We start from the raw sequence: 26,134 nt of genomic DNA on the forward strand, positions 1-26,134 counted from the left end.
CCGTGCGAGGGGCAGTTTCCGAATGCGGCGAGCAGCTGCCATTCAGTGCCGGAGCTGCTGATGCGAGTTATCACGAACACGATCCCCGCTGTCTCCATGTTCTTGACTCCAGTCACATGTCTTTATTGCACATCGCTCTTCACGCTATCATCCGTCTTGTATGAAGGCTGTTGACTCCAAAGCTCCCGCACAAAGCAACAACAAAGACCCTGAGGAAGTCAAAGCCAAAGCTGTCCGCTGTCACTACCGAGTTGCAACGGCTCTCCAACCCCGCCACTTCACAAAAGACAAGTCATACAGCTCACGACAAGAATTGTCTTCCCAAATACTACAATCATGGCCAGCCGTCAGCGCACCAAGATTCGCGCTCCCAGAAGAGTAAGTCTCCGTTACTGTTAATCGCTTCCGTTTTGAAGTCCGCTCTGCTTCATCGCAGTTCAAACCTCTCTAACATAAACCGCAAACAGGGCGTTGCTGGTGCCAACGATGTTGACTTCGAGCAAACATGGTCAACTCTGTCGCATGCGTTCGGCGAAATTCACACAAAGAACGCATCTGCTCTTTCCTTCGAACAGCTTTACCGCGCCGCCTATAAGATAGTCCTCAAGAAGAAAGGCGATGATTTGTACAAAAAGGTCGCCGATTTCGAGACTCACTGGCTGTCCACTGCTGTTCGTACAGACATTGCTCGCACCCTACATGCCCACATCCTCGCCGACGACTCCGACTCTTCCCTCGATGCCAGTGCTACCGCTCCCGAACGCCGCGAGGCCGGTACCCGCTTCCTTGCTGCCCTCAAGTCTGCCTGGCAAGACCATCAGACCTCGATGAGCATGTTGACAGACGTCCTCATGTACATGGACCGTGTCTACTGCGCCGATACCAGGCAACCCTCTATCTTCTCAAAGGCCATGAGTCTTTTCAGAGATAGCATCCTGTACTCGACCGCCATCGCCTCCGTCCAACCCCCGCTCTCTTTTCTCGATACCTTAAACGCCGTCATCCTCGACCAGGTTCGTATGGATCGCGATGGCGATTACATCGACAAATCCTTGATCAAGGCAAACACATATATGCTGGAAGGTCTTTTCGAGACAGACGCAGAAGGAGAAGACGAGAAGCTGTATCTCACAAAGTTCGAGCAAGACTTCCTCGCCAAGAGCGCAGTCTTCTACCGCGAGGAAAGCGAAAGATTGTTGAAAGAGTCAGATGCAGGCACATACTGTCGACACGTGAGGAGGAGACTGGACGAAGAAGCTGATCGTTGTCGCTCCACAATCTCAGAATCGACGTCTGCAAAAATTATCAAGGTTGTCGAGGATGAGCTCATTCGCCAACAAATAAAGGCCTTGATCGAGATGGACAGTGGAGTGCAGTTCATGGTCGCAAACGACAGGCACGAAGATCTTGGTCTGGTCTTTGAGCTGGAGAGCAGAGTAGACCCCAAGAAGCCCGAGTTGACGAAAGCCATTCAGAAGATCATCCAGGAGATGGGAACGAATGTCAACAGCAATGCCATGAACCAGCCAACTGCACAGCCCGCCGCTCAATCAGCACCCGCCGAAGATGGAGAGACTGGAGAGAAAGAGAAGGCAAGACCAGTAGAGAAGGTCAACCAACAGACGGTAGCAGCCTTGAAGTGGGTTCAGGATGTACTGGATTTGAAGGACCGTTTCGACCGCATCTGGAAACTCGCTTTCAACCAGGACCAAGTATTACAAACCGCCCAGACTCGCAGTTTCTCCGACACAATCAATGCTCTCCAGAGAAGCTCCGAGTACATCTCGCTCTTCATCGACGACAACATGAAGAAGGGAATCAAGGGCAAGACCGAGGAAGAGGTTGATCAAGTGCTTGAAAAGGCCATCACCTTGGTTCGCTACCTCCAGGACAAGGATATTTTCGAGACGTATTACAAGAAGCATCTCTCCAAACGCTTGCTCATGGGCAAGTCAGTAAGTCTGGACGTTGAGAAGCAGATGTTGGGTCGCATGAAGATCGAGCTCGGCAACAGTTTCACACTCAAGATGGAGGCCATGTTCAAAGATATGTCTCTCTCGGAAGAACTCACATCAGGCTACCAGACATATATCTCAAAGCTTGGCGAAAACGATCCCAAGAGAATTGATCTCAGCATCAACGTCCTAACCAGCATGACATGGCCAGTCGAGAGTATGAGAGGCCACGATGAAGAAGGAGAGCTCAAGACCATCTACCCCCCTGCGGTCGAGAAGATCAAGACGAGTTTCGAGCAGTACTATACCACCAAGTACTCTGGCCGAGTGCTCAGCTGGCAAGGTGGTATGGGTACGGCTGATATCAAGGGCACCTTCAAGCTACCCAGCAAGGACGGTGGTCCTCCCAAGACCAGAGTGCACGAGCTCAACGTGTCAACCTACATGATGATCATCCTGTCACTCTTCAACGATCTCCCGGTCGACGGCACACTCACCTACGAAGAGATTGCCGCACAAACAAACATCCCGCAAAACGAGCTCATCAGAAACCTGCAATCACTAGCCGTGGCACCCAAGACTCGCATCCTCGTGAAGGACCCCATGAGCAAGGACGTCAAGCCCACCGACCGTTTCTCCTTCAACGAAAAGTTCACCTCGAAATTCATCAAAGTCAAGGTCGGCGTCGTCACTGCAGGCAACAAGGTCGAGAACGACAAGGAGCGCAAGGATACCGAGAAGAAGAACAACGACTCTCGCGGCTTTGTCATTGAAGCAGCCATTGTGCGCATCATGAAACAGCGCAAAGAATTGTCTCATCAACAGCTGATCAACGAGACACTTACGCAATTGAGTGCACAGTTCAAGCCTGATGTCACCATGATCAAGAAGAAGATTGAGAGTCTGATTGAGCGTGAGTACCTGGAGCGTATCGAGGATGCCAAGTTGCCTTCGTACCGCTACCTTGCATAGAGCGCATGAATCCTCTGCCTTTTCTTGCCTCTCGATCTCTTCTTTCCCTTCTGGCGTACTGCGAGGAGCGTTTTTCTGCATTGCAAGCATTACATGGAGTTCTAAAAATTTCAAAAAGCGATGGTGTTTTGGGGGGGAAACAAATGAAACAAGATTTGGAAAAGAAAATCTCAGGGGGATCACGAATGCATGCAGGAGCAGATGGACAGCATCTCGTTCCAATGAGATGAGCGTGGGCGGCGGCTGGCGAGCATATGTGATTTTCTAGCGAACGGCGTTCTTTTGGGTGCTCTTCCTGCCATCCAACCTCGACAGATTTGTTAGAAGGTCGAGAAGATAGGGCCAACCACCAAGAAATTTTACTCTTTAACTACACTACTCGTTCAATGGCTGCGTTCTTATGATTTTTTTTTTACCGTGCCAAAGCTCAAATTCGATAGATGTTTCTCCCTTTCTCCTGAGAACAATTCCAACTTGAGGCAAACATCACTTCCCATCTAAAAGAAAAAGAAAAAAAAAAAAGAGGACGATGGGTTGTGTGGACGTGAACATTGTATAGAAATTACAATGTGCGCCACCTACACCATTTTTTCATAGCACGGTCACTTGCTACACTAGCAGATGATTGAAGTAGTGAGGCATCAATGTGAGAGAGAGAGCGAATACCAAGGTATATCATCCGTTTTTCGGTGATAGAAGGAGGAGGATTAGACATCTTCGAGACGAAGGGAGACGAACGAGAGAAATGAAAGATGCTTTGTGGGAAAAACAACCGACGACCACAACGCAAGAACAAAAAAACGCCCTTCTAAATGCATTGAATGTAACCTTTTTTCCTTTTGCTCATCACGGATGCAAAACTTCTACCAAACCAACAACCCAAAAGCGAGCATTAGGAACACCACTGCAAAGATCAATTCACCGCGACTCATCAGGTTCGCTGGTTGAAGAACCAGCTGCTGCGTTTTGGGCCATCCTGCTGTGATTGTTGTTGCAAGCCTGCGAGCGTGGGCACCATGGGACCTGCACCACCGCCACCACGGAGCGGCTTTGCGATACGGCTACCGAGTTCGCTGCCAAAGCCGTTGGGTGCTGCTCCGCCGCCGCCAGCGACCATGCCGTTGCGGGACGCGGCACTGACTTTGGCGGCTTCGAGGCGTTCTTTTACGGCTGTGAGCTGCGCTTCGAAACTGTGAAGGTTGTGTTAGTGGGGGATGGTGTGGTATGGGGAAAGGGGTGAAGGAAAACATACCGATGGTTGGCTTGCATGAGCTTCTCCTGGCTCTCGCCGAGCAATTGCTCGAGGCCGTGAATGCGCTCTCCACGTGCTGCGAGCTTGCGATCGGCAATGGCGACCTCCTTCTTGAGTTGGGCGTTTTGCTCGACCAGTTGCCTTTGGACTTGGGTCAGTTGCTCCAGGTTGCGTTCGAGGAAGGCCAGCTTCTTCTGTTGCTGCTTGCTGTTTGCTGAGCGAAGGACGCTGTTGTATTGTTCCCGTGTTGAGTCGAGCGAGATCTCGAGTTCGACGACACGCTCACAACGATTTTGCAGGTCGCGCATCAATGATTTCTTCATGGCGTCGAAGTCTGCCAGTTGTTGGTGCAGTGACTTTGCGCCATTCGCTCCGTTGACTGTTTGCCTCCTCAAAGACTCGACTTCGTTGCGCATGCGACTGTTCTCTTCTTGTTGACGAGCCAGGGCAGCGTTAAGGTCTGAAGATCCTGCTTGGCCGCCGGTATGCGATTCAAGTGATTCTTGTAGGCGGCGCTTAACATCTTCAACGTCGGCCTCCGAGAGATTTGTTTGCAAAAGCTCTTCGTATTGCTTCTGTACCGTCAGAAGCTTGTGCTCCAGAGCGCCGCCCTGGTTCGAGTGATCCACCTGGCGGATAGCGCCTTGAGTTGCGACCAGTCTCTCTCTGAGTTTCGTTAGAGGTTCAAGACCAAGCGCGTCTCCGTTCGAGGCAGACTCCAGAAGAACATCGAGCTGCTTGATGGCCTCTTGTACGTTACGTTCGTTCTCCGAGAAGACCTCATCTCCGAGATCGAAGCCGGCCATCATCTGAGCCATGCGCTCCTTCTTCAGCTTCTCCTTTTCATCAATGACAGCTGATGTCTCGCGGGCGTTCATCTTAGCTTCGAGCAATTCTTTGCGCAGCTCATCGAGTTCATTCGAAAGGTCGTTGTTGGCTTCCTTCAGACTGTCCATCATGATGGATTCTTCCTTTGTTTCGAAAGTGATGCGCTCGACTTGCATCTTCAGACTTTCGACATCTCCAGCGAGCTTCTCGTTGTCTTTGTTGACACGACTATGTGTTTCTCTCAAGTCGCGTAATTCTTGACGTGTATCTTGGAGGGCCTTCTCGTTTGTAGCAATAACAGACTCTTTCTCAGCAAGCTGATCTTGTAACTCGTTCTCGCGTCGTAAGAACTCTTCTCTTTCATCTTTCTCCAAAGCAGTCGTTGGGGTTCCTGCGCGTTCCAGATCCAACCTTGAGTCCGGTCTTGACGAAGGTGTCTCGGCACCTTTGCGCTGCTCGCTGAGGAGCGAGGGGGTAGCAGGGCGAGGTGCAGATCTGGCAGGTCCGTTTTTTAGTGTAGGGGTCCATTGCTCTTTCGGTACACTTTGACCCTTTCTCCAATTGCCAACTTCTGATTCGAGGGTGGAGATGTACGTTTCGAAGTCTGAGACCTGGGATTGGGCCTTGCGGAGAAGAGCCTTGAGCTCGGCAGGAGAAAGTTCTTGGTTGACCTTGGCCTTGTTCTTAATCGACTTGGCTCTCATACCGAAGCGGAGGGTGGAGACGGTTTCGGCATCGTTGTAGCTCGAGGGCGAACAGTTGATGATGAGGGTAGTTCGCGAGTTACCACCGAGGGATTCTTGTAGGATACGAGTGAGTTTGGAATCGCGATAGGGGACGTGAGAGGATTTGCCGTCAGTCAAGGCGTTGATGACCATGCCCAGAGCACTGAGCGACTTGTTGATCTTCTTTGCTTCCTCGAGCGTCTGACCGCTGGCTCCTGTCTTTCCAACCTTTTCCGAACCAGCCAGATCGACCAGGAACAGCTGGCCCGACTTGACGCTTCCAGTCTCGACGTTCTTCTGACCGACGGTGATGACGAAGATGGAGTGCGAACGGGACGATTCTTGGTTCATATTCGTAGCGGCAACAGCACGAGACATACCTCCTCGCTCCAGGATCTGGTAAACTTCGTCGACGCTGCTGACGTAAACTTCCATAAGGCCCTTGACGTAGACGCCGCGGTTCTTCTCTTCGTGGATGGGCAAGTTGTCGTTCTGCGGGACGAGCAAATCGCGAATGCGCTCCATGTAGATCTCCATGTAGCTGACTCGGACGGTGTACTCGATGTTGCTCTCACTGGCCATGATGGAAGCGAAGATCTGCTCAGTGATGCGCGGGATGACACCCTTGTGGTCGTTGCTACCGATGTCTGAGCCCATCATGGTGTACGACTTTCCGGCACCGGTCTGACCATAGGCAAAGACAGTTCCGTTGTAACCATTGAGGATATCGTCGACGGTAGGACGGATGGAGAAGTCGAAGACGTCGGACTGGCGACAGCCCATGTCGAAGACGCGATCGAAGGTGAAGGCGCCGCCGCCGCCGTCTCTGGATTGGACATTGCAGGTATCGGGACTCTCGAACTGGACGATAGGAGTGCCTCCGCTGGCGAGTTCGACTTTGTTCTGCGGCCTGAAACGAGCGACGACTGGACGGTGTTAGCGGGTGGGGTGCAGAGGGCGAATGGAGAGGCTGGTGCGAGCTGGACTAGACGTACCCTTGATAGAGTTGCTCCTGTGTGTTTGCAGTCAGCACGGGGTTGTGGTTGTGATGGTGGGGGCTCTGGGGTCAACTTACGCCATGGTGGCCGGGTTGCGGCAGGTGGTGGCCTGCTTGTTAGGGAATCGACACTTTCTCCCAAGGGCAGAGTAGGCGGGCGACTGAGGAAACAGAGGCTAGAGAGAGAGAGTCGGCGCCAACGTATGCAGGATGCACGCACAGCAGTGCGTCTGGAGAAGTTGGTCTCGGGCCTCCGTAAATCAACAAGGGGCCAGGGCCAAACTCAAAAGCCCAGATCGATAAGCTTCACAGCAACCGCCGTTGTATACAAATACTCGTCAGTCTGCCCAAAGTCGACCGTTGTGTCTTTCTAGAACAATTTGAGATGCTAGCAGCACCCGACAACAACACTCTTCTCGCACCGCTGTGCCTCTGACTCTTCTGCACAGCAATCGCATCCTCGTGGCCGCCAAGCAACCCTCGGCCAGCGCCGGTTTCAGCGTTTCAGCCCGAGTCAGCCCTATAGCAGCCCCTCGTCGCTTCCTTGATCCATCGATCCGTATGCCGCCGCCACAGCTCCGACATGATATGCACGAGTCGACTGCATCTTTTGGTACATGCTTGTTCTCCAAGCTATTTTGTATTTGACAGGGCCGTCATGGTCCTAAGCACAGCCTGTACTGTCCCAACTCCATCCATGTGTCGTGTTTCGTGTCTTGCGCGCCGTAATATAGCAGCAGAAAATGCAGTTCCCTACAACTCCCAATGTCGCAACGCCCGTGCCAAACGCCTCGCTGATTCAAACCATGTCTATACCCGACTGTACAGCATCCTCAGTCTTCCCAGCTCTTCTCGACTGTCTCGCGCACGCGCTTGTAGTACTCCTTGCGGTTGTCCTTGTACAGATTCGATGCCTCGACGTTGGCCGGCGAGCTGGTGTTGGGATCGTTCAGCAAACTGTTTTGGCCATGTTAGTCTGGGTCATGACAAGGTTGGGTGGCACGACACACCTTTGGATGCTGGTCAAGATGGCGGCGACATCGTATGTGGGACTCCAGCGGTTCTGCAGAATGTCTAGACACAACTCGCCCGTGGCGTAGACGTTGGGATGGAACATGGTGCTGATAAACTTGACGCCCGGAGGCTTGTTGGGGTATTGCTCTTCAAAGTGCATGACGAGTCTGAACGTGCCGTCTTCGAAGGGTGTGTCTGAGGGTCCGATGATGACTGCATTCCTATGCGCTGGATGAGCACGTGTCGCCGACCGAGGTCAGAGTTCAAGCATACCAAGTCATGACATTGTCGGCTATGGGCGAGGCTGAGACACCAGCAGGAGGGTCGGTTTGCATGCGCTGCAGAGATAGCCGTTAGCCACGAGATCATGTCGAGTTGGACGCCAAACTGGTCGCACCTTAAAGTCACGCATCAAACGGCGGCGGGCTGAAGTCGACATGTTGCGAGGCAAGCTGAGATGAACAGGGAGATGCTGTGGTAAGATGTGAAGATGGTAAAAGACGTCTGACAGTGATGGTTGTAGCAGAAGATGGATGAGTCTTGTAGTCACAGCGAACAGAGACGAGGGGCAGAGACACGCTGACGCCACTCTTTATTTGCGCCGTTGCCAAACGCTTTGCGAAGGCACCCTGACTTCCTTTCTTCCTTGAACCTCTCTCTCCCTTTGACCTTGTCGATACCACGTGTGCTGTACACATCTGCATGACCGCCACCAAAATGCACTTCCTTATCGTCACAACATCCTGTCAACCAATATTTAATCAATTGCCTACCTCAATTCGATTCTTGACGCATCTTCACACTAAACTCGCTTGCGTTCTTCGACCTCTCTCAATATTCCCTTTGTCTGCCATATGAACAGCTATATATGATCAACTCTCTTGCATATCCTGGGTCCTTTTGCAGGTCCCGACGGTGTCGCATCCCGACTGATCCCGCTCCCAATCCAGGTTTCCTTGCCTCTTGAACCCCATATCCGGGACACTTTGGTCGCACGAGTACGATCAACACACAAACTAGAACGTTGCTAGAGGACCTCTAATTAAGCTCTATGAAGTGAGATGCACAGTACATCGGGCCCCTTGGACATCAACGCCATAACTCCAAGAACCTCTCGAATCAAACTTCTGAGCCTTGTCCCACGACCGCCTACATGTTGCCGACAGATCCAATATATAACCAGGAGATATGCCCTAGGCTAATTTACCAGACCCAACCCCTCAGTCTGCCGCACCATTATTCGTTTCTGGACGTCGGGTGCGGTCTTTGTTTGCCAATTTTTAATCCGATCTCGCCTCGCACGATCTGAGGTCGACGCCTGCGAGTTGTTCGGACTGCACGAGCGAGAGTCGATCAAGGTACGGCAAGAACTTTTCGTGCCACCTGACATTCGGCAGATCGCACGTACCGCAGGTGAGTCGATTCGAGGTATCATGTCTCGTGAGCGTCGGCGAGCATCAAGGTGCATTTATCCGAGGTGTCATTACTCTTCTTCTTCTCACATGACGCACGCTGTTCTGCTATGTTACAAAAATGCTGAGGTTAGCGCTTAGTGTAACATGCTTACTCTGGACGGACCGTGGATTATGGACATTTGCAGCTGACAGTAAGCCGCATTTCAGCATTCAGCTTCTTACATATAAGATAGCCACTTTCTATCACTCCTGTTGTCAGTAAGTAAATTTCAGGAAACAGGATGAGTCGAACAGATATCGAATTCAATACCATCGACCATGTCATCCTACGAGGCTGGATCTTTAGACCAGCCGGTGTCAAAGGCAAACTTCCTTGCCTGGTGATGGCCCATGGCTTTGCTTGCCTCAAAGAGATGCACCTGGACACTTTGGCCCAACGTCTGACGTCCACACTCCCAGTCGCATGTCTGGTCTACGATCACCGCGGTTTTGGTGCTAGCGACCAGAAGGAAGACGAGCCTCGCAATGAAGTTGTGCCGACACACCAGAACAGCGATCTACAGGACGCCATCACCTATGCCCAGTCTCGAGAAGATATCGATGCCTTGAGAATTGGTATTTGGGGTTACTCCTATGGCGGTGGCCATGCACTTTGGGTCGGTGCCAATGATCGCCGTGTCAAGACAGTCATCGCTGTGGCACCCTTTACCACTGGCGATATCATTCAGAACAACACAAGATCAGACTTTGAAGATGCCTTGGATGATATGCTTGCTCAAGGTATGGATCCTGGATTCGGTCGAACCTCATGTTGACTGATTGTCCACAGAGCGGCTTTCCCGAGCAAGTGGTAACGAGCCTGGGAGATTACCGGTCGTAGTGAAGAATCCAATGGACACTGCCATACTACCACATGCGGAAAGCTACGCTTTTTTCTCTCCCTGGGCAGAGAAGATTGGGTGGAAGAACGAAGTGACGATCAGAAGGCATGTAGCAACAATTGCATGGCAGTATTACACTAACGACAAAGCACAGTCTCGAAGGAGTAAAGACCTACTTCCCCGGCGCCCGAATTCACAAGATCGGACCCACGCCGTTGTTGATGCAGGTGCCTAGGAAGGATATTGCTAGTATCACAGACGCCATGCTCGAAGCATACAATCGTGCGGTGGAGCCCAAGGAGATGCAGATGCTGCCAGGTGGACATTTTAGCTTGTTTGTGGGTGATGAGTTCGAGATGCTTGTGGTTAGAGAAATCGACTTCTTGAGGAGGACATTGCTCGAGTAGCTCGACCTTCAATCTAGGTCGCTCCCCACATGGGACAAGGAGACGAGCTTTCAGCAGGCGTCAAAGTTCTAGATAGTAAATATAACGGGGTAACTGAGTATATCAATACGCAACCTTCGTCGATGCAAGACCAGGAGACATAGCATCACAATTTACCATCGTTATGGACATCCCCAAAGCATCACCAATGTCTACGACCGATGGAGTCTTGCACCAGCAACCAACATCTACCACCACTGAATCCTCTAACATACCAACCTTCCGCCTCATATCCCTGATCCTTGGCCTCTGCATCGGCCTCTTCCTCTCCCTCCTCGACACCTCAATAGTAGCAACAGCCCTCTACAGCATCGGCACCTCCTTCTCTGCCCCTCACACCTCCACTTGGGTGGCTCTCTCCTACACCCTCTCCTACCTCGGTTTCGCAGTCCCCCTTTGCCAATCTCGGCGATGTCATTGGTCGGCGCGCTGCCTGGTTACTCGCTTTCGCCATTTTCTCCATCTTTTCGCTGGCGTGTGGGTTTGCTGAGACTTTGATGCAGTTGGTGGGGTTGAGAGCGGTGCAGGGGGTTGGTGGCAGTGGGTTGTATTCCTTGACGATGATTGTGTTGCCGGAGATTGTGAGTGAAGGTAAGAGGAAGTGGATTGGTGCTGTTGTTGGAGCGGTTGTTGCTGTGGCGGGGGTGATGGGGCCGGTGGTGGGAGGAGTGATGACAAAGTTTGCGAGTTGGAGGTGGGTGTTTTGGATCAAGTAAGTGTGCCAAGGTTCGACCAGAGAACTGTTTCGCTGCTAACTCGTTGCAGTGGTCCTGTTGGTGTTGTTGCGGTGGTGCTGTTCCTGCTCACTTGGCCTAAGCAGAGTATGATGAAGCAACCTGTTCGTCGCTCCTGGAGACAGCTGGATCTTTTGGGCTTCTTCCTCCTCATTGCGGCCTCGGTTCTTGTAGTCTTCGCCTTCCAGCGAGCCGGCCTCAGGGCAAACTCCTGGGACACTGCTCTATTCCTCGCACCACTGCTGGTAGGATGCCTGTGTTGGTGCATCCTCTTCGCCTGGGAACTCTTTCGCCTCGCACCACTCAATCTCCACCATCTTGCCCCCTCGCCTACTCAAACGCCGCGTCTATGCATTTACCGTCATACTCACTATACTCACTGGCCTTGTGAATTCAATCGCCATATACAGTCTACCCCTCCACTTCCAAATCGTCAACGGAAGCAGTCCTCTCATGGCAGGGGTAGCCTTGCTACCTCTATTGATGTCAGCAGCTGTAGGCAGTATGCTAGGCGGCCTTAGCACCAATCACTCTTTTCCCGCCTTGGCCATTGCAAACAGCTTGATGGCAGTGGGGACAGGTCTCTTAACCACGCTCTCAAGCCACCATGGTATTCAAGTCAGAACCTATGCCTTTAAAGTGCCATTGGGCTTGGGGATGGGTTTGTCTATCTCGACCTCGACATTGTTGGCTGCTTTGCGGTGTGAAGGTCGAGATATGGCTATTGCGCAAGGTATCGTTGCGCAAGCTAGAGTGCTGGGAGGTAGTATTGGGATTGCGGCTTCGTCTGCTGTTGTGGGTGGTATTACTGTCAAGGGTGGGAGAGAGGGGCAGGTGGGTGACGAGAGGATGGTTTATGCAAAGGCTTTTTCGAAGACGATGTGGGTTTGTGCTGTTGTTGCTTGTATTGCTTTGATCATTTCGGTGGGGACTTATCAGAAGAAAATGGGGCAGACATCACAGGCGTTTGCGGAGGTAGAGAATGATGCACCGATGAGGGAGGAGATTGTGATGGAAAAGGCAGTGTGACTAAAGAGGTATGTACTGTAACATGTACGACGAAGGTTCATCACGATCATGTGGAACGACAACGTGTCAAACGTATTGTGAAACCTATTCCTCAACGTTAGTGATCGATCTCGAAGATTGATATAAGAATAGAAGATGTGTAGAGGTGTAAATCAGGAACAGAATCGCGTTTGCATCAAGTACAACATTTGTTGCATCAAAGTGAGCTGGGATAACGAAGTGTAGTCATCATTTTAGGCATGGGTGGGAATGTGATGAGGATGAAGGAGGTCGAAACGTACTGTTTGAATAGTCATAAGAGACATGGGTGTCCTTACAGAAGTCGTGCAAAGGCTGTCGATGATCTATGGGTTAGTTGGTGAAGCTATTCACGCGATGACAATGCAACGCGTGTATGTGAGAGATCATAGCAGGAAAGCGAGATCATGCACACTTTCTCTTGTCCAGAGCCACTTATTGCGAGAGGTCTGCGCATTGATGCGCATTCTCGCATGGAGGAGATCGACAAGATGTATGCTGCAGAAAGCTTCCTTCTCCTTCCGCTGCTTCGGTGAACCCAACTCTTCATCATGGCAGTCCAACTCATCAACACGATAGCCGATGAGCCCATTTGACTTCTGCAAGCGAAAGGCAGCGCGATCGCCATCCCACCACTTGCCCTTGAAGTCCACGTATGAACCTCTGGAGCCAATGGCCACGACGGATCTGATCAAAGCGATCTTATCGTCTGGCAGAGCATCGGGCCACCGAGGTATACACTGGTATGTGATCAACCTCTTACTGATGGGATCCAAGCGACCGGCATCACCTCCCACGCGCCTTGTCTTGACGACCCAGTCATTGGTGCTGTAGAAGAGAGGGAGTGCCTCGGCGCGGACGCGATGGCAGGTAGAAAGAAGAGCGGGCTCTACATCTAAGCTGTCATCGTGAGAGGAGTCGAGGACAGTGGTAGAGAGCGGCTTAGCCAAAGCTTGCAAGAAGACGAGATGGCGGATCTCATGAGGAAGTCGGAAGAGCAAAGATTGAGCTTGAGAGTGCTCGGGTTTTGTGTGTTTCGGAGAGATTTTGTCGGCTGTGGGCGGCGGCTGCATCCGTGTTACGGTCAGGGTCATGGTAGGGACTTGGATATGACAAGATGTCGAAGATGCTTGTGTCCTTAACGGAAGTCTGTGGCCCTAGATGAGCACCACTGACACTGTGTATCGAGGGGTCGTCCTGACCAGGAATCTTCGGAGGTGCTGCAGCTGTGGTATGCAATGTGAAAGGATAACTCTAACCACTGATCGAGTCACGCCTCGGCAGGGGACTGCTTCATGACGTATCTTCTCACGACAAGGAACTTCCACAAGAAAGAGACGACCAACAGAGTTTGTCCATGACCTAGATTTCAGCATGGCTTCATATCAGAAGCCGAGAGAATGGCGGATGGCCATCTCTGACCAAGAATACCTCATATCAACCGAGCTCAACAGCATTTCACACGACTTTGTGAACAATGCCTACTCGTCCGAGGACATGTATTGGGCGAAAGCCATGCCGGCTGCGATCCTCCGAAACATGCTGTCCAATTCCTTGGTGATGGGACTCTACGCAGTACAACCGCCATTTCCAGCAGCCAAGACAATAGAGGAACCATCGTCGCCAGACACGCCTTCACCCTCACTCGAAGATCCATCGTTCTACTTCTCGAACGGATTTGAACCAACTGGCGCTGGAGCAGACAAGCTGGAACAAGTGGGGTTCGCTCGCTTCGTCACGGATCATGTCACAGTCTTTTACTTGACTGATGTTTACGTTGAACCAGACTCCCGAGGAAAGGGACTGGGAAAGTGGCTGATCTCGTGCTGTCGGGAGATACTCGACTCGAAGCCGCATTTGATGAGAGCGATGCTCATGGCTTCGCCGGGAGAGGGCAAGGAGTTCTATGCAAAAAGCCTCGGTATGCGCGACATACAAGAAGAGGTTGCTGAGGGTCATGTTGTCCCCATGACAAGGGGGCGGAATCAATGAGAGGCATATCAAAAGGTCTTGTCATCATGGGAAGAAGCGAGACATGGGCGCAGGAGGCGAGTTGCAAGTCCGGGGAGGTTTGACGCTCGGACTCGCCATGTGAAAGTCTCTCTGAAATTTACCTTTGCCTCAACTTGCAATTCTACATTCACTTGTTTCTACCCCCATTTTTGTGTGTTTCCATCTTTCGCAATGTTGGGAGCCCTCAGAAGGTGCTCTACCGTGCTGCCGCGCAGTGTCGCTCAGCTTTCAAGCGCAACCAGAAGCTCTGCTGTTTCAAAAATTTCACGGCCTTACAATGCAGCACTTATCACCAGAAGCCTGCACCAGACCAGCCAATCGAGACAACAAACCGCCGCCGTTGCTGAAGACGACGAGGGTCTTGGTTTTCAGTCGGAGCAGACTGAGAATGGTCCCATCACAACCTTCGCCGAACTGGGTCAAAGGCAGCTGGTCAGCAAAGGAGTCGTCCAGACTCTGATCAAGGACATGGGCCTCGAGAACATGACCGAAGTCCAGACCGCCACCATCAACCAGGCCTTGAATGGAAACGACATCCTCGCTCAGGCCAAGACTGGTACCGGCAAGACTCTGGGTTTCCTGATCCCCGTCCTGCAGAACATTCTCAAAACCGACGCTTCTCTCGGTGAGCGTCGCAGAGGCTTCGCCGCTCGCAGAGGCAACAGAACCACCGCCGACGACATTCGCGCCATCATCGTCTCGCCCACTCGTGAACTGGCTGAACAGATCGCCGTCGAGGCAAAGCGTCTTGTTGCAAACACTTCGGTCATTGTACAGACGGCAGTAGGAGGAACAATGAAGTCCGCTGGCCTGCGCGCCATCCAGCGCGAGGGCTGCCACATCCTGGTCGGTACCCCCGGTAGACTGAAGGACATCTTCAGCGACAAGTACTCTGGTGTTGAGGCACCCGGTCTTGACGCCCTTGTCTTCGATGAGGCCGATCGTCTGCTCGACCAGGGTTTCTGGCCCGAGATTCAGGAGATTATGAACCTTCTGCCCAAGCCTGAGGAGAAGACTCGTCAGACCCTCATGTTCAGCGCCACCGTGCCCAACGAGGTGCAGAGACTGGTCAAGCAGACCCTTAGACCTGGTTTCGACTTTGTCAAGACTGTGCGCGACGATGAGGAGCCTACCCATGCTCGCGTTCCTCAGCACCTTGTTACTGTCAACGGCCTGGAGAACACCGTTCCTGCTATTGTTGAGCTGTGCAAGAACGCCATTGCCGATGCCCAACAGCCCGACGCTCGCCCCTTCAAGGCCATTATCTACTTCAACTCGACTGCCGAAGTTACTCTGGCCTCTGCCGCTCTCACCGAGCTCCCTGTCGACGAAGACTCTGTCGTTCCTCAGCAGAGCCCTCGCAGTCGTTACCGCGATGTACCATCTGCCCTCTACCCTGCCCGCATCTTTGAGATCCACTCTCGTTTGAGCCAGGCACAGCGTACCCGTGCTTCTGACAACTTCCGCAAGTGCTCATCTGGTATTCTGGTATCCTCCGATGTGACCGCCCGTGGTATGGACTTCCCCAACGTCACCCACGTCATCCAGGTTGGTATGCCTCGTGATCGCGAAACCTACATTCACCGTATCGGCCGTACTGCTCGTGCTGGCAAGGAGGGTCAGGGTTGGTTGATCTCTCCTATGATCGAGGCTCAGGAACTTCCTCGCAAGCTCAACAACCTCCCCCTGCAAAAAGACACTACTCTGGCTACCGCATCCGTCGACATGACTCGCGAGGCAGACGTTCCCAGATCAGCTGCCACCGTCTTGTCCCAGGTAGCCGAGGCATACAAGCGTGTTCCTATGCAGCTCAAGGCCGATGCTTACAAGGGCTACATCGGTACCTACGGCTTCATTCGCAAGAAGGCTCTCGTCAAGGCTATCAACAACCTCTCTCGCTACGCCTGGGGAATGGCCACCCCTCCAGAGGTCTCATCTAAGCTCGCCAGTCGCGTTGGTCTCACACGAGTCCCTGGCATGAACATTGATGGAAGAATCGTTGATGGTAACCTCGATGATGTTGACGACAGACCTATCCGCAGCAACGATGGTCGTTTCGGTTATGGCAACTCTCGCAGTCGTGCCTACTCAAACGATCGCAATGATGGTGGTCGTGGAGGCTTTGGCGGCGGTCGCGGCGGCTTTGGTGATCGCAGAACAAGTTACGGCGGCGGCGACCGTGCTGGTAGCTTCGGCAGAGGTGGCTATGGCGGAGATCGCGCTGGCGGCGACCGTGCTGGCTATGGTGGCGAGCGCAGAGGTGGCTACGGCAGCAGAGGTGGTGCCGACTTTGGCGGAGAGAGCAGAAGCGGCTTCAGCAGAGGTGGTGACCGATACTAATCTCCTTGGACCGAAGCATTCTCTCACGATGTTTGATCCATGAGTTGCATTTACTCAGGCGTTTCTCAGGGATACCAAAAACTACTTACGGTACAAAACAGGGATCTTGTCCGGCAGGGGTTTTATATACCAAGATGATTGGTACTTGGAGCACTAGGTTATCTGTAAAAAAGCATTGGCGTTGGAAGGGGCTTAGGTGTTGTGGTTAGACATGTATAAAACTGAACTCCTCTTTTGTTGTTACAACTATTTCATCTGACCTGATTGTAACTGTCCCTGTGTTTGCTAGTAAAAGTAGTGTACGACCTGTTCCACGTTAGGAAGGTGTATAACAACTTGCCAAGGCCCTCTATCAACATCCGATGTCTCCGCACGAAGGATCGCTCCTGCAGATTGGAGTTGGACCGCTAGTGACTTCTGCCTCGATTTGGGGCAAGGCATCAGCATCCTCGCCATCAGAGCATCTCATCTTCGCATCCCACATTACATTCTTCCAACGCGTTGGAATCATCCCATTCTCGCATCCCAGCTTCTATCCCCCGAATTATTTCCCAAACCATCTGAGCTATTCTTCGAAAAGCATCGGCTTCGGTCCAGCCCAGCCAACATGCTTCCAGACAAAGCTTCGGCTTTCTTGCTGGCTTCAGTTCCCTTGCTGGCTAACGCAAACCTCTTGCAACCCATCGGATATATCCCAAGCGACGCTCAAATCCGGCTATCACCACCCAAGTCTTTGTTTTCTTGGCAGGATGTGAGTATAGATTTAGACTGTGAGATCGGCCGTACAGATGAATTGACCATGAGCAGACGCCCGCGAACGAATCTCTGGTCTACCATGAATGCTTCGGTGCCTTCCATTGTGCCAAGCTTCAGGTCCCTCTCGACTGGAATGCGGAAGAAGGGACGGATAATCGTACTGTAGAGATCGCTTTGATCAAGGTTCCCGCAACTGTCCCAGTGACCGATAGCAGATACGGCGGTGCTGTGGTCCTCAACCCTGGTGAGTTCAAACGCCAGGCTGGTTTCAAATCCAAGATTCTATTGACTGACAAGGCAATCAGGCGGTCCCGGTGGCTCGGGTGTGAACTTGGTATTTGCTGAGGCTTCTGCGAGAAAAGTCATATGCTAACCATACATTTAGGTTCTCAAAGAGGGCAAGCACACGCAAACCATAGTCAGTGCAGGACCGGATGCCGACAACGATACAGCGAGGTACTTCGACATCATCAGTTTCGACCCCCGTGGCGTTAACAATACCCGACCCAATCTCCAATGCTTCCCAGACTTCATCGAGCGTCTGGCTTTCGAGAAGGAAATGTTGGCATACGGCGCTCCTGGCAGCAGCAATACAGCATTCACCAACCTGTGGACTCTCGTGCGTACTCTGGCTGATTCATGCTCGAAGAAAGCCATTGAATCAGGTATTGGTGAACATATGTCGACCACTACCGTGGCAAGAGACATTGTAGAAATCTTCGAGAGACATGGTCAATGGAGAGAGCAAGAAGCCAAAAGGCTTACAAACTCTAAGTCGGTAAAGGACCTGCCCAATCATGTCAAATACCGGCCTGGTGAAGAGATGATTCAGTATTGGGGCTTCAGTTATGGCACCGTCCTGGGTGCCACACTGGCGGACATGTACCCTGATCTGGTCAAGCGAGTCATTTTGGACGGTGTCGTTGACTCCTTTGACTACTATGAAGGTGGATGGACCACTAATTTGCAAGATACCGACATGGAGATTGCCAAGTTTGCCGAGTATTGTTGGATGGGTGGGCCTGATAACTGCGCACTTTACGACAAAGATGGGCCTGCCTTCATTGCTCAACGATTCTCTGAAATCACGCAAAAGCTCATGCATAGCCCCATCGGTGTGCCGGGCACAGATGAGTACGGTGCCGATCTGGCAACTTACACAGATCTCAAGATGCAGTTTTGGTCCACCGCTTACAGACCTCTCAGGAAGTTCCATGCACTTGCAGAAACCATGGCACAGCTCGAGAAGGGCAACGGTACTGCTCTAGTACAAGCCAGACGAGGAATGAGTTCCCAACTCAAACTCGGTCTTCCTGAGCAATGCGCAAAAGACGGACCATACTCCGACGCTTGCAATCCACTCTATGACGGAGAAAGTTCTAGCCTGATCTCTGCTGCAGTGCTATGCAGTGATGCCAAATCCCAAATCGACATGACGAAGGAGGAGTTCTGGGATTATGTACAGGACTTGATGAAACAGAGCAAGATGATGGGAGATGTGTGGACGACGATCAGAATGCATTGCACACAGGTAAGCTCAAGCTCGTTCTTCCCGAGGTTGTATAAAGTCAAATGTACTGACTGGAAAGTGGCATGCTCGACCCAAATGGCCGTACACCGGCCATCTCAACGCTACAACTCACCACCCTATCCTGTTCATCGGAAACACGGTCGACAACGTCACACCCATCCGTAATGCTCACAAGATGTCCGAAGGTTTCCATGGTTCTGTCGTTCTGCACCAAGACACGGAAGGACATTGTTCTTCTTCTGGTGTCAGGTAAGTCTTTTGTTCCTCCAAAAATAAGTGAACACGTTCTCTGACCATTAGCTCGTAGTTTCTGTACTGCTAGAGCCATTAGAACCTACTTCCAGACTGGCGAATTGCCCAAGAAGGGTACAGTCTGTTCTCCAGAGAGACTGCCGCTTGATGGTTATAGTGAAGAAGATGAACCTGCTTTACCAGAAGGTGAGACAGACAAGGCACTTTGGGAGGCCATGGTTGGTGTCAACAAGTGATCGGACGTCTCTCGTCTTCTGTCTAGGCACAAGTACGTGCAACTTCAGAGATGCACATCGATCCCTGTGTAGATCGAGCAGGGTTGAGTAAGAGATGCAGGAGTGAGTATGTCAAGAGATTTTACAAGCAGCTTTGATGCACAGTTGTCTTTGACGAAAAGGTTATCAGAGGATTCACGATAGGAGAGATTCGCAGATAGTATACTACTGCGTCACATTCACGTCATTCTGATTATTTCTGACCACAGTGTGTCGCATCTAATCTGCTTTCTGAACATCCTTGCATCCCTGTAAGACTCTGTGCAATCCATTCTATCATAACCGACCATGGATGGTTAATTATCGCGATACTTGATGTGTGGCTTCAGCCTGTCCGATCCTTGCACAGGGGAGCCCATATATCTTGGTATACCAAGCATATAAGCTACAAAGTCAACCGCCATTGAAGCTTTTGGTCAAGATTGATCTGCAAGCGGGTTCGGATCTCACCCCGGCAGTACGGTAGTCATATGAATAATGACACTTGCACGACCTCATCCCGCACTTTCGACTTCATCTCCAAGCCGAGCGGCTCATCTACGTTGCAATGACAGTAGGGCACTCTATAAGCAAGTATGATTGGTTATGATTCGTCATGGAGATAGCAGTTCTCGGAGGCAACGGATGGAAATCATATACCTGCCTTCTCCTTTCCTTCCGTTATCGAGCCTGTTTCTCCTTGGACTCTTCTATTCTCACCTGCCACATACATCAATATCACCTTCGATACTCCAAACCCTTCTTCTCTGGTTCTTCTACATACAATGGCGCCAGTCAATGGCTTCTCGCCGCAAGAGATCGCACACCTCACCTCCAACGCCGGCATCGCAAAATCCCACCTTAGATGGGGCGAACTAATCGTCAAAGCCTTCCTCGGCGGCGTCTTCATCTCTCTTGGGGGTCTCGTCAACCTCATCGTCCTAGCCGGAAGCCCTGGCCTACGCGAATCAAATCCTGGACTGGCAACTCTGATCGCCGGCTTTACATTCCCTCTAGGCTTTGTGCTGATCACACTCACGAATATGGAGTTGTGCACGAGCAACATGTTTGTCATGCCGTTCACCGCTCTCCAACGCAAGATTTCTGTTCTGGACATGGCAAAGAATCTGGTAGTTTCGTATCTGGCGAATTTATGCGGGTGTCTGTTTGTCGCTGGCTTCCTGGGTTGGTGGAGCGATGTGTTTGACACGGACACCATGTCCTCGTACGCGGTCACCCAAGCCCAGAACAGAGTCAATGTGCAATGGTCGGTGAACCTGTTGCGCGGCGTAGGTTGTAATTTCTTCGTCGCACTGGCATTTTTTCTTTCCATCGGAGCTGTGGAGTTTGTGTCCAAGGTCTACACCATCTGGATTCCGGTCTGGGCGTTCGTTATCGCCGGATACCAACACAGCATTGCAAACTACTTCATGGTGCCCATTGGCATGTTTTACGGCACCAATTTCGGGGTTGGAAAGTTTATCTATCAGAGTGTTATTCCTGTCACCATTGGAAATCTGATGGGTGGGATTCTGTTGGCTAGTCTGCCGTTCTGGTATCTTTATGGCAGGGAAGAAAGGATGGCGCCGAATGTGCAGACTGGACAGCCTGTCGATGAGGAAGAAAAGACGAAAAGAAGGGGAAGGAGGAGTCCGGCTAGCGATGCTGAGACTGTGGTTGGTGGACAAGGGTCTTCGAGTTCTGGGTTGAGATATGATCGGACTGGTATGACTCAAGCTGCTTGAAGTTCTCATGAGACCTTTGGGCCTATGGGCTCTGATGACTACGAATACACACGAAAGGGAAGTATCATAAACGGAAAGAAGCAGAATCATTGTTGATTTGGGGTATCTAATGGAAGAAGGACAAGAAACAAAAGGATGCGGAAAGGCAAGAATGATAGATTCAGAAAAAGGCTCAAAAAAGCACAAACTAATGAAGTCCACTCTCTCCAGTCTCGGCCATGAACTTCTGACACTTGACGAGTGTCTCCACCATCTTGCCCACTTCTTCAAGTCTGCTCAGAACAACCTTGTTGCCCTCGACAAAGCCGTAACACTCGTACTTGATCGTTGTCTTATCGCAGAACTCGCGAACAAGAACTTGCAGTCTGCGCAAGTTGTGGCGAGGCACGCGAGGGAAGAGGTGGTGGATAGCTTGGAACTGAAGACCTCCGTGCAGGAAATCCAACCAGGCAGGACAGTCAACATCCATAGTGGTGCGGAGCTGGCGTTGGGGGAAGCTCTCGGTAGGGCCCAGATCGGCGGTGGGCATGCCCCAGTGGCTCAGGGTGATCTGAACGTGCAAGAGCATGGTGATGCAGTGCGAGATGAGCACGAATGCGACTCTGATGGGCCAATTAGGGAGTGTGCACCAGAGAAGACCGTATCCGAACACAGCCCAGTAGCCAGCCATGAAGAGGATCTCGACAGGACGAGTCCACCAAGCAGAGCCGAGATTGGCAGCGCGCGGCGACATCAGATGGAGCCAGGAAAGAAGGTACAGGTTGAAACGTGCGATTGCCATGATAGGGTAGTAAGTGTACTTTTGGTAGGGAACGAGGAAGTCGGCAGCGGCATCCCAAACAAAGGTGAAGTTGTAGAAGGTACTGAGGACCGAGCGGAAGTAGGTAGGAGAAGTCGAGAAAAGAGGGACGTTTTGAAGATCGGGGTCGTGCTCAGGCATGTTGGTGATAAGATGGTGAACATTGTGCGAGCTCTTCCACCACCCAATGCTAAGGCCACAGCAGAAGTCTGCGATGAAAGCGCCGACCAAGGTATCTGCGATGAAATTGCCAGTGATGCCACGATGGCCAGCATCGTGAGCAGTGAACATGATCTGTTGCCAGAACATGCCCAAAAAGCAGGCCGATGTGAGATACCACTCGGCGCGGAGGAAGTAGATGAAGGTACCGAAGAGCAGCGAGTATCGGACCAACTCTTTGCCATACTCGATGTAAGGGCAGTCATAGAAGCCTTCGTTCTTGACGCGCTCGTGCAGGGTTCGGAAGTCCATGGCGATAGCGAGCTGTGTGTGTTCATCGACCGACGGCATGCTAGCAAGGCCCTCAGCGATCTCTCTCTGTTCCATGGCCGAAGTGAAGGCCATGCGAGCAGAGTGCTCTGCCCGCAAGGCATCTGCTTTGTTGATGATGGATTTAGCCTCAGCTTCATCAAGGACCATGTCTCCTTGGATCTTTTCGTTGTAAGGGCTGTCGTCATGTTGACGAATAGCAGCGCGGCGGATTGGCGGCTCCAAATTAGTCCAGGGTTGTGCTATCCGGCCGATCCGGTATGCTCTCATACGTTGGAGAGTGTGCGAGGAATGGTACCTTATTCATGTCAGCAACCTAATCTAATCAAGCCTTCATTCCAGCCAATAGCCGCAAGATGCCGCAACGCCAGATCTCGGTATGCATCATCGAGGTGCATGCTTGGTGTCGGTTGTTGTTATTTTTGGAGGAGACCCTGAAACCCTGACCCCAGAAAATGCGACAGCGTTGACCATCGACAAGAACGTCCGCCGACAAAACTTGCGACTGCAATTGACGAAGAATTTTAGAAGAAGACAAACTTACACGTTGATCTCGTCAGTCGCATCTCTGCCGACCATATGGAGAATGGCTAGTCGACCACCAGGGTGTTTGTTGAGCCATCCATCCAGCTTGAGGGCATATCCTTCATGAACGACGATGATGTGGCCTTCGTCAATTGACTGCTCAATCGCTGCTGCCGATAAAATCTGGTCACGACCCATTATGTTGATGCAAATGAGTGAATTGACTGAAAGCGAAAAGGACAAAACCAGATAGAAAGGACAAAGAGGCACGTCCTAAGGACAGCACCCGTCACTTATGAAAGACCTCAAAATGTCGAATTTCCAAAGTGACATGCCGCCGCCAGGCACGCGGCATCGCCTACAGAGACCCAAGTGCTGCGTCAAACAACACTGCGCCCCAATCACGACAGATCCGTGTCCCCTACTACTCGCACTCCTGGAGGATCTGCCAAAAGGGACATGAAACTTATCCACAAAATCTATCCACAGGGTCTCGAGTGCCTGCCGCCAAGGGTCTGGGCTCCAAAGCGCAACTTCCACCATCTGACACGCGCGTCTGTTTGTGAATACGCCAACTGACGCCCTGCTGCGTGCTGGGAAAACGTATGCACGGTGACCTACGAAGAGGGTCCTGACTTGGAGTGGCCAACCGACGTGCAGCGCCACGACTCCTCCAGGCTCCAGAGTTAGCTATACGAGACACGGTAGCTACAAAAGAATTGAAAAGCCACTAAAAGTAACACGATCGACACGGGCTGCGTAAAGGAGATACGCAATTCTGTTTGGGAACCCATCCTCCAACATACTCAAAACGAGATTGACAGGGACGGTGATACGGTGAAAGGGGGGTACGACTCACACACAGCGTATGAGTAGCCCTCTCCATACGCTCTCTCCAATTTGACTCGGTTGATACTCCGCAAAACATAAAACCGTCCGGACACGGGCCTCTTACCCGCAGCCCGCGCACGCCTGCGCAAGCAAGTACCGCATTAGGAAAGTCGCTTGGGGGAAGCGGCACAGCGTATGGTGATATCTCTTCTAGAATCCTGATAATATGACGTGATGGGGGGCCATTGGTCTGTAGCGCTTGGTCTTTGTTGGATAATTATGGACGCCCGATGGCCCTCCCCTTGTAATTCTCGCAGGTGGTCAAACTCAGTTGTCGTAAGATCTGATATCGGTGCGACTGCAGATCGATTATATACAATATACGGCGTGGACATTGAATGTTGTTGCATGCAGCTTGCGTGTGTTGATTCTGGACCCCTTTCTTCACAATCTATTGGTGTGCGCTTTGATCAGCCTTGCTCCAGGGGCTGCAATATGGATCCTTTATCTGGACTCGCGATGTTCAGATCACTGTAGGCGTACCTGCGTATCGAAGTCGTATCACGCGCATCAGATGCCTCTATAGACTACGCCCAAAGTCGTAGACCCAGTCGACAGGATAGAAATCATAGACGGCTGGCGACTTGATCCCCAGCATACACAAACAAAAGGTATGTACGTCCTTCATAGCCACAGTCATCGAACGGCTTCGATCTGAGTAAAAGTCAACCAGACCAGGTGGACTTTATCCTTTGCACTAGTGACTGCCCACCCAATGGTAACAGTGGGAATATTGTAGGCAAACATGAACATGTTCGTCCGCAACTCAGCCGCATGTACTGTACTACCAAGGTGGGACTGAAGCTCATGTAGGCGAAAGTGGTTGAATTGATGAAATGGCTGGCCATGTCAAAAAGAAGTCCCAGTCGAATCTCTGACGAGGATTTCTTGGCGCGCGTGTGCATCACGCTACAACGCGTTCGAACATTGTCTGTAGCATGAACTTGTCACTCCACACCCACAATGCTATACCGAGTCCCCCAAACATTGCAGTATGCGTTCCGACCGAAGCCGTCCATCACCTCGTCCATCTTTGGTCTGTCCACCTTCTCACTATGCCGGGCAAGCTTTCTCGGTCGCCGCGGCATAGCCGACTCCACGCCGCGACCAACGCAAAGCCCTCAAGACCTTGACGAGGCTCAACTGAATAAGGAACGGCGGAGGGCTAAAAGCGAATATCAGAAAGCTTGGCTACTCCCCACGGCCACGGATAAAATATCAGGCTTCACATAGTTTTGAGCGCACGGAGCCTGATATTTTATCCATGGCCGCACCGAGTACGCAAGAAAATGGAGGACCCAGTCTGGCTAGAGCAATACAGGAAACGCGAAAGGGAAAACCAGGCCCGTTGGATGCAAATACAAATCAAGGACGAGGTCTCGAGGGAACGATTCTTGGAGAAGAAAATCACAGATAAGCGAAATATGTTGCGAAAGATCAAGCAAGACCCGGTCAAGCTGCAGAGCTACCGGGCTCGTATGCAAAAGTCTTGGAGACAAAAGGCTGATGCATTCGCCTTCAAGCGACGTCAAACTTTCAAAGCCTGGTTTGCGAGAAACAAAGCTAACCTTGACACCTTTGCCTGGAAGCGGTGGAGACCGGTCTTTCTGACCGAGAGTGTCGACAAAGTATGTGCTACTTGTAGGATCAGGAATCGCAAAGGCCAGAGGAGGCTTTGGTTTATCAAGAAGTCTGATCCCGAACTTTGGGATTGCGTGTCTTGTTTCGTTTCGTCAGACTTGTCTGACATCGTGCCAGTCGAAGGCGCGGACCGCTTCTACAAGGGCCGCTATCTCCAACCTCAATCCACAGCGACAGAAGACACTGTTGACTACAAGGACACGGTTGAAGCAGGCGATCGCAAGGAGAAAAACGATGACGTTCGAATTCAGGGAGAAGAGCATCTCAGGATGGACAAAGACAAAGGCGCCGATGGCAAGACCGCTGGGATATGATCTATCACTGCAGTGAATCTTTGTATCACCTGTGCTTGATTTCTTCGGGTCCTTCTACTACCGTATCAGGTGTTTCAATATCTGTCATCCTCATACGTCTCCGACGCCATATTCGCAGCATGTATGAACGCTCTATCTGCTCAGCTACACCTCACGGCGTCTTAGTCTGTTTACACCGGCATCACTGGACTTGTTCATCTTTCTCTGTGGTCGCGGCCAGTCATTCAATGCTGTCACTTGCACTCATGTTGCTCTGTTCATAACTCAAGGTTGCTCACCACGGCTCTGGACATTACACAACCAATTAGACCTTGTGAA

At 51.6% G+C, this 26,134-nt stretch overlaps 12 protein-coding genes across 12 annotated transcripts; 8 read left to right on the forward strand and 4 right to left on the reverse strand.

Annotated features, from left to right (window-relative positions):
- Positions 1 to 336: 336 nt before the first annotated feature.
- M436DRAFT_66516 (Cullin-domain-containing protein) lies at positions 337 to 2,927 on the forward strand (the record flags this gene model as incomplete). The annotated part of the gene is made up of 2 exons (XM_013568914.1): positions 337 to 378; positions 468 to 2,927. 2 exons carry the CDS (start codon positions 337 to 339, stop codon positions 2,925 to 2,927), a joined length of 2,502 nt encoding a protein of 833 aa, XP_013424368.1.
- A 931-nt stretch (positions 2,928 to 3,858) lies between these two features.
- On the reverse strand, positions 3,859 to 6,812 carry M436DRAFT_66517 (kinesin; the record flags this gene model as incomplete). The annotated part of the gene is made up of 4 exons (XM_013568915.1): positions 3,859 to 4,117; positions 4,180 to 6,658; positions 6,728 to 6,744; positions 6,808 to 6,812. 4 exons carry the CDS (start codon positions 6,810 to 6,812, stop codon positions 3,859 to 3,861), a joined length of 2,760 nt encoding a protein of 919 aa, XP_013424369.1.
- A 750-nt stretch (positions 6,813 to 7,562) lies between these two features.
- On the reverse strand, positions 7,563 to 8,182 carry M436DRAFT_66518 (putative ubiquitin conjugating enzyme; the record flags this gene model as incomplete). The annotated part of the gene is made up of 4 exons (XM_013568916.1): positions 7,563 to 7,686; positions 7,740 to 7,964; positions 8,017 to 8,081; positions 8,141 to 8,182. 4 exons carry the CDS (start codon positions 8,180 to 8,182, stop codon positions 7,563 to 7,565), a joined length of 456 nt encoding a protein of 151 aa, XP_013424370.1.
- Positions 8,183 to 9,439: 1,257 nt separating this feature from the next.
- Positions 9,440 to 10,446, forward strand: M436DRAFT_54139 (DltD N-terminal domain protein; the record flags this gene model as incomplete). Its single annotated transcript, XM_013568844.1, has 3 exons — positions 9,440 to 9,938; positions 9,988 to 10,148; positions 10,189 to 10,446. The coding sequence occupies 3 exons, from the start codon at positions 9,440 to 9,442 to the stop codon at positions 10,444 to 10,446; spliced, it is 918 nt and encodes a 305-aa protein (XP_013424298.1).
- A 187-nt stretch (positions 10,447 to 10,633) lies between these two features.
- M436DRAFT_75438 (MFS general substrate transporter) lies at positions 10,634 to 12,248 on the forward strand (the record flags this gene model as incomplete). Its single annotated transcript, XM_013568960.1, has 5 exons — positions 10,634 to 10,873; positions 10,977 to 11,197; positions 11,251 to 11,481; positions 11,630 to 12,143; positions 12,174 to 12,248. The coding sequence occupies 5 exons, from the start codon at positions 10,634 to 10,636 to the stop codon at positions 12,246 to 12,248; spliced, it is 1,281 nt and encodes a 426-aa protein (XP_013424414.1).
- A 233-nt stretch (positions 12,249 to 12,481) lies between these two features.
- On the reverse strand, positions 12,482 to 13,360 carry M436DRAFT_66520 (uncharacterized protein; the record flags this gene model as incomplete). The annotated part of the gene is made up of 3 exons (XM_013568917.1): positions 12,482 to 12,528; positions 12,566 to 12,592; positions 12,682 to 13,360. 3 exons carry the CDS (start codon positions 13,358 to 13,360, stop codon positions 12,482 to 12,484), a joined length of 753 nt encoding a protein of 250 aa, XP_013424371.1.
- A 295-nt stretch (positions 13,361 to 13,655) lies between these two features.
- On the forward strand, positions 13,656 to 14,192 carry M436DRAFT_24100 (uncharacterized protein; the record flags this gene model as incomplete). Its single annotated transcript, XM_013568801.1, has 2 exons — positions 13,656 to 13,841; positions 13,974 to 14,192. Coding segments are annotated over 2 exons (405 nt in total), but the record flags the coding sequence as incomplete, so codon positions are not given.
- A 258-nt stretch (positions 14,193 to 14,450) lies between these two features.
- Positions 14,451 to 16,619, forward strand: M436DRAFT_54259 (DEAD-domain-containing protein; the record flags this gene model as incomplete). The annotated part of the gene is made up of 2 exons (XM_013568869.1): positions 14,451 to 15,602; positions 15,633 to 16,619. The coding sequence occupies 2 exons, from the start codon at positions 14,451 to 14,453 to the stop codon at positions 16,617 to 16,619; spliced, it is 2,139 nt and encodes a 712-aa protein (XP_013424323.1).
- Positions 16,620 to 17,226: 607 nt separating this feature from the next.
- Positions 17,227 to 19,394, forward strand: M436DRAFT_75442 (proteinase; the record flags this gene model as incomplete). Its single annotated transcript, XM_013568961.1, has 6 exons — positions 17,227 to 17,370; positions 17,427 to 17,619; positions 17,681 to 17,709; positions 17,761 to 18,906; positions 18,965 to 19,155; positions 19,214 to 19,394. 6 exons carry the CDS (start codon positions 17,227 to 17,229, stop codon positions 19,392 to 19,394), a joined length of 1,884 nt encoding a protein of 627 aa, XP_013424415.1.
- An 803-nt stretch (positions 19,395 to 20,197) lies between these two features.
- On the forward strand, positions 20,198 to 21,157 carry M436DRAFT_84716 (Formate/nitrite transporter; the record flags this gene model as incomplete). The annotated part of the gene is made up of 1 exon (XM_013568962.1): positions 20,198 to 21,157. The coding sequence occupies one exon, from the start codon at positions 20,198 to 20,200 to the stop codon at positions 21,155 to 21,157; it is 960 nt and encodes a 319-aa protein (XP_013424416.1).
- Positions 21,158 to 21,344: 187 nt separating this feature from the next.
- M436DRAFT_84717 (fatty acid/sphingolipid desaturase) lies at positions 21,345 to 23,168 on the reverse strand (the record flags this gene model as incomplete). The annotated part of the gene is made up of 2 exons (XM_013568963.1): positions 21,345 to 22,743; positions 22,990 to 23,168. 2 exons carry the CDS (start codon positions 23,166 to 23,168, stop codon positions 21,345 to 21,347), a joined length of 1,578 nt encoding a protein of 525 aa, XP_013424417.1.
- A 1,982-nt stretch (positions 23,169 to 25,150) lies between these two features.
- M436DRAFT_66525 (uncharacterized protein) lies at positions 25,151 to 25,816 on the forward strand (the record flags this gene model as incomplete). Its single annotated transcript, XM_013568918.1, has 1 exon — positions 25,151 to 25,816. The coding sequence occupies one exon, from the start codon at positions 25,151 to 25,153 to the stop codon at positions 25,814 to 25,816; it is 666 nt and encodes a 221-aa protein (XP_013424372.1).
- Between the last annotated feature and the right edge of the window lie 318 nt (positions 25,817 to 26,134).

The sequence above is a fragment of the Aureobasidium namibiae genome (genome assembly GCF_000721765.1).
Source record: "Aureobasidium namibiae CBS 147.97 unplaced genomic scaffold scaffold_17, whole genome shotgun sequence".
Taxonomy (NCBI): domain Eukaryota; kingdom Fungi; phylum Ascomycota; class Dothideomycetes; order Dothideales; family Saccotheciaceae; genus Aureobasidium; species Aureobasidium namibiae.